This window comes from Mercurialis annua, linkage group LG7 (assembly GCF_937616625.2).
Source record: "Mercurialis annua linkage group LG7, ddMerAnnu1.2, whole genome shotgun sequence".
Classification (NCBI taxonomy): domain Eukaryota; kingdom Viridiplantae; phylum Streptophyta; class Magnoliopsida; order Malpighiales; family Euphorbiaceae; genus Mercurialis; species Mercurialis annua.
In genome coordinates, this window is record NC_065576.1 from 6792169 (window position 1) to 6798645 (window position 6477).

The 6477-nt window shown below is 28.6% G+C and overlaps 1 protein-coding gene across 1 annotated transcript; it reads left to right on the forward strand.

Annotated features, from left to right (window-relative positions):
• The first annotated feature begins 481 nt into the window (after positions 1-481).
• Positions 482-1724, forward strand: LOC126654571 (uncharacterized protein At5g65660). The gene is made up of 2 exons (XM_050348479.2): positions 482-840; positions 1221-1724. The coding sequence occupies exons 1-2, from the start codon at positions 613-615 to the stop codon at positions 1386-1388; spliced, it is 396 nt and encodes a 131-aa protein (XP_050204436.1). The 5' UTR covers positions 482-612; the 3' UTR covers positions 1389-1724.
• Positions 1725-6477: the final 4753 nt, after the last annotated feature.

Sequence of the window (6477 nt, forward strand, 5' to 3'; positions counted from 1 at the left end):
TACAAGTTCAAGTTCAGTTCGAGCTTCATTCAAATTTGATTATATTTACTATTCAAACGCCGTATATACATTATATATGTGCAGTTCATACTTTTTTTCTTCAGATTTACTTAAAAAAATTAGTACTAACTAATTAAGTATAAAACTTAAAACCACACGTAAAAAAATGAATGTAATGTCCAATTAGATCGACTATAAGCCTTTAAAACCAAACAAAAACTTATAAATTTTGATTGAATCTCGACCACCTTGTCCCAAAATTAAATAAGGGTGAGTCACATTTAATGTTGCCGTTGGCTCTTCTTCCTCTTAATTTCTCTCGAACAAACTCTCCACTAGACCAACCAAAACCATAGCTTTCAATTTCATTAATGGTAAGCAAATTTGGGCCCACTTGCTTCCGTACCATGGCCCGGACACAACTTCGTACCTTTACACGTACTCACATTTTCCTTTTATAAATTCCCCTTCACACCCAATCTTTTTCGTCACAAATTCATCCTCTTCAATTTCTCGCATTTTCTAATTTTCTTCTCTTCTCTTCTCTTCTATAAACACATACATGAGAGGAGGAGTTATCTCCTCTATTTCTCTTACTACTACTGCGTTTATATGGAGAGTCCAGATTATTCACCACCCCACGTGGACGCATCTCGTCCGTCCCTTGGTTTCCCTCTCGGCACTGCCTTACTCTTGATCGTTATTTTCACCTTGAGTGGTATTTTTTCTTGCTGTTATCACTGGGATAAGCTCCGATCACTCCGCCGGTCTTTCTCCGATGAACAAGATCCTGAGGCTGACATTGAAGGCTCACCCTCCAAACCTAAGCCCTATCACACGGTAATTACTCCTTAACTCCTTTATGTTTTTACCTGGGATTCGATTAATAAAGAACTTAAAGTGATAATTTGCCTCCTTAATTTGCTAAGGATGGTTTAATTAGTACAAATTTTATCTTTATGGTCATATTTGCCCTCGATTTGGACGTTTTTTCATCAATTTACTCCTTTTTACATATGATTCAGCGCGTGGTGCTCCCCTCGGATTGTCATATGATAAAATGGAAAAAAATGATAGAAAAACCAAATTTATGACTAAATTGAACATAAAGTTACAAATGTTTTAATTGACCATCTCTTATAAGTTGAGGGGGCAAATTGTCATTTAAATTATTAATATAGTTACCGTGCTCAAACTTTGTGTTTTTTGAACTTTTATAGGATTTGAAGCAAAATCAGAGCTTGAGCTTACCGGTAATAATGCCCGGTGATCGGATTCCGAAGTTCATTGCATTGCCGTGTCCGTGTGAGCCGCCGCGAGCTGAGAAAGTTGTCGTGAACGTAACAAAGCCGCCTAAACCGCCGCGATTTCCGGTGCCGTTGTATTAACAAATGAGTGGTGCTAAATGATAATCAGATTGACCATTTTAATGTGTATAGAGGGGAATTAATTTCAGTTTTAAAGATTTTTACATTTTTTTTTAGTTTATTTTTCCTTCTGGGAAAAAATGAAGAAGATGAAGATGAAGAGTAGGATTAGATTTGTTTGATTTGTTACCCCATTAGAGATTAGGTCAATTTGTAGTATACAGTTAGTTACCGCTGCTTGCTGTAAAACTCTGCATTTTTTTACTACCTCTGTAGTTATAAAATGAAACCTTAAAAAAAACATGTCCTGTTACATTTTTTTTATTTTTTTTAAGGAAATTTATCTGGTTTGTTTTATATCAATTGTTGTTGTTCGATAAATTTTCAAAGGAAAAACTTTGAAGTTGCTCTGTTTATGGAAGTGAAATCTGCAGAATGCAGAGAGTGGAGATCTTGATGCACGTGAAAGTTAAGGAAGGTTCGGTTTTTTCGTTTCGGAAACGTTTTCATTTTCGAAATTGTCAGAAACTTTTACCAAACGTTCGGAAATGCCGTAAATAATAGAAGTTAGATATCCATTTTCTAATAGAAATCTCATTCCCAATTGTTTTTTAAGATTGAACTATATGAAATAAATATTTTTTAAAGAGTTACTTATAAATTGATAAAACATAAATACTCACTCACATTTTTATTATTTATATTACTCACAATAAATATTCATGTGTTTATATTATTTACATGTTTCTCATTTCATTTTCATATCCGTTTCTATTTCTATGCAACATTGGTGTTCGTTTCCGTTTCCGTTTCCGTTTCCATTATATGAAGTTGCTCTGTTTTGTTCTATTTGGGGATTAATTTAGATTTGAAGCATTGTAGGAATTAGCAGATTAAATCCAGTAGTAAAAAAAGATTATCTAGATGTTAGTGATGGCCAATAAAATGGGTAAATAATGAGTCTTGTATTGTAATAAAGCAGAGCCAATTTAGGGGATATCAAAATTAGGTCTATGTCTTAATCAGGCAACAGTCCAGGTTTCTTATTTTTGGTAACTTCAAAGTCAAGCACTTTAGCTATGATTATGATGGTGGACATCATTTTCTTTTTAAATATATTGGGAGATCATTTCTGAAATGACTCGTTTTTTATAATACTCATTTTACTGTTCTCTAAGTATAGTCTAATAAAAATAAAACGTTTTAATTCAATTTAAATTCAGGGTCTTAACAAAGGATTAGTCCCTCAAAAAGAAAAAGGATTATGGGATGCTTACTTTTTATGCTAAATTTAGCATGAAAAAGTGGTAAAATGCTATAGATAGTATAGCATTTTAAATTTTACTCTAATGTACAAAGTTAAAAAGAAATGTTATAATTATTTATTAAGATAATTCTTTTAATTTTATTAATTGCTAATTATTTAATAATTTTTTTAATTAAATATTTTAAACTAAAATTTATGTAATATTTTTTTAATTTAATAATGAGCTTTTCAAAAGATATAATTAAAAGAATCGATGAATTATATAAAATAAATTATTTAAATTTTTTATTATATTTATGTATGGTCTACTATTAAAAAATCAAATCGATGTTGTAAAATTAAATAGAAGCACAAAATTTTAAATGAAAAAAGTTAAAAAAAATAAAAAAAGTAGGTTAAAATAATAAATGCAAAAAATGACCGTGGCAAAATTGTAATTAATAGTGAATTGCTACTGGTTGTTGAATTTTAGCATATGCTATAGTCTGTGCTAAATTTAGCACGTGATATAGCATATGCTAAATTTAGCACACACTATAGCACTGCATAGGAGATGCATTTTAAGATTAAAGGCTAAATTATGGCATTAGCACTTCATTTTAACATTGCATTGGAGATGCTCTTAGACTAGCCTGTTAAACCGATTCGACTATAAACTGAAGTTAATTCAGGTTTGATCTTTCGTAAAACTTAAAAATATTATGAAAGTGATTCTGAATTAAATATTTATATAAAACGCTTAAATTAGGGACTATACTCTTTATTTTTAGACAACTTAATGATAAAATTAGATTGTCTCAGTCCTTAATTTTTTTCATACAATATAATTTTGTTTTTAATTGATATAAAAATAAAAATGGTTAATTGTAAATTAAATCACAAATTTTATCATAATTTATAATTACAATACGAATTTTAAAACTTGATAATGTCAGTAACAAACTTTTATTTTTTGCCAAATTGATACACTGACCAATCATATAACGACACGTGGTGGTACATTATAATGTCCACGTCAGTGTTTTTTTAGATTGTTGTACCAATTTGCCAAAAAGTGAAAATTGGTTATTAATAGACTTAATGTCTTAAAAAAACCCTGACCTTTCATCCTCTTTTCAATCCTACTCTGACGTTGCAAATCTGTCAATTTTACCCTTTTTTTGCATTTTTTTCATTTCAATTGTACCCTAAAGCATAAAATTGACCTTTTTTTATTTGGCATAAATTCTCTAAATTGACTCATTTTGCATTAGATTAACTTTTTATGTTAAATTGACCATTTAAAAAAAAAATATTGAACTTTTTGTCAAATAAATAAAGGTCAATTTTATGTTTCAGGTACAATTGAAATGAAAAAAATACAAATTGGGGTGAAATTGACAATTTTTCAACGTCAGGGTAGGATTGAAAAGGGGATGAAAGGTCGGGTTTTTTTTAAGGCATTAAGCCTTATTAATATTGTCAAATTTTAAAGTTCGTGTTGTTATTGTAAATTAGGATAAAATTTATAATTTAATTTGTAATTAATTCAAATAAAAAAATCATTATTAATTAATTAAAATATTTAAAAGTGAATTATATACTCTGAATCGCAAATTAAAAGACCGGATTTTCTTTTACTCAAAGGAAAATAGTAGTTGTCATCATTGTCCACTTCATGCATGAAAATCAAGTACCACTTTGTATGACTTATATATTTAAGCAGCAGCATGAAAATTATATCTTAGATTTTTAGCTTCTAAAACATACTCAAAACCGGACATGTGGCATGTATCATAAATTTATACTATATCTTAAAATATCTTTTTTGTTTCTTTCATATGTGTGGTTTGCAAATAAAATTTTGTTAACAGTAGAAAACTGAACTTAGAAACTAACTTTACATAGTATAAATTACCGACATGAAGATTCTAAATTAGATTTTTTTAAAGTTTAGTATTTAATTTTAATATTTAAAAGTCACACATACAAATATAAGCCTATTATTGATACATGTGGCATACAATCACATAACCTGCTTATACAGAATATAAAGACACAGGAAATGACAACTTAATTATATTCCCACATGATCCATGATTCTATATGATGTATTTTTTCTCATTACTAAAATCACCAAATTATACTGAAATATAATTTAATTTTATCATTCAATTATATGGGACCGAATGAATACAACTTCATTTTATATCCAGTGAAACTCCAATAAGAAATAAGAAGGGAAGAAAAAGAGAAAAAACTCCATTAAATTTATATTTGATTTATGAAGAATAAAAAAAAATCTGAAAATTTTAAAGTAATTTATTATATTTCATACAATTTAACCAAAAAAATGTAAGAATAATTATGTGTGAAATTTATAATTAGTGGGGCTAGTGGCAGCCAAAGAGACATAATTTCTAAGAAAGACTAAAAAAATATTCAATACACTTTGCTCTATTTAAACTATAGTCCCCACACAAGAGAAAGTGACAAATACAGTAAAATGAAATCTAATTTCATGACCTAATTTTACTATTTTGTTTTTATTAAAATGACCTAATTTCACTATTTTAAAGGTGACCCACATTCCCCATTGCCAGTACAGCATTTCTGTACTATTTTCTTCTTGGTGGTTCATTAAAGGAGTAAATTACATCCACACACACACAGTCCCTCATTTTTTTTAGTATTTTTCACTAAAATCCTTTTACTTTGTAATTAATGTTTTTTCAAAATGTATGTAATCCAAAAGTCTTGACATGTTAAAAATAATAATAAAAACTTACATGATCAGCATGTACTACTACATTAAATAATATAATTATATTATTTAATTTTAAAATTATATATATATATATATATATATAATTTTATATATAATATCTAGTGTTTATCTTAAAAATAAATACACCTCTCATAATATATTTGTCTTAAGTACACCATCAAAAACAAACGCGTGCGAAGCCAAAAATTATTTTAGTGGAAGAAAATTAATATAGTATAAAATATAAAGATAAGATGATAAAACTATATTAAAAACAAACACAATATGTATAATTTAAACTAATTAATATGTTAGATTAACGCAATTGTTTTCAAAAAAAGATGATCAACTGATCACCTTTTTCACAATCTCCACTTGCTCAAAGGTTATAAAATGGATCAATTATGTCATTCTTATGAAAAAGGGGGTCAATGCTGTCTGAATAGGGGGTATATAATTGAGTTGTTTCAAAACTTCACGGGTATTATTTAAGATAAATATACTATGAGGGATTTATCTGTACTCCATAATAAGTATAGGGGTCAAATTGAATCTTTTCCCTTATTTTAATTTTCTTGATTTGATGAATATTGATTTGACTTGATGATGGAGGACTATGCTATAGATCCTTATCAATTAAAGTGGGCACACACTAAGACAAAAGAATGCAAGCTCCCACTCCAATTCCTCACTCTCTCCATCCTTCGATTTATCAATTTGCTTACGTTTTTTCTTAATTTGTAGGTCTTGTCGCAGGGCCATTTTGGCTAACAAATAAAAAAAATAAACGTTGTTTTCTCCATGTTGGATTAGTGGGTGGATAGAGATTCATGCATGTAAATGTTCGACTCAACAACTTTAGAATTATTTATAATTTATTTGAATTGATGTTAGTCCGATTCAATTTCTATTGGAATTACTAATCAATTCACTTATTTAGTACTTCATATTAGTCTTTAATGTAGAACGATACCCGCTATGGATGAGTTCGAACAACAACTAAGAAGTTGCAACACCAACTTACACCGCAAAGAATATAAGAAAAGAGGGAACCATAAAAAATACGATCAATATTCTATCTTTTATCTACCTTATCT

What these genes read in the sequence shown, in the direction of transcription:
- LOC126654571 (XM_050348479.2), top strand. Translation starts at nt 613, where the DNA reads ATGGAGAGTCCAGATTATTCACCACCCCACGTGGACGCATCTCGTCCG. An exon ending in AACCTAAGCCCTATCACACG is followed by an intron (nt 841 to 1,220) that starts GTAATTACTCCT and finishes GAACTTTTATAG; the next exon opens with GATTTGAAGCAAAATCAGAG.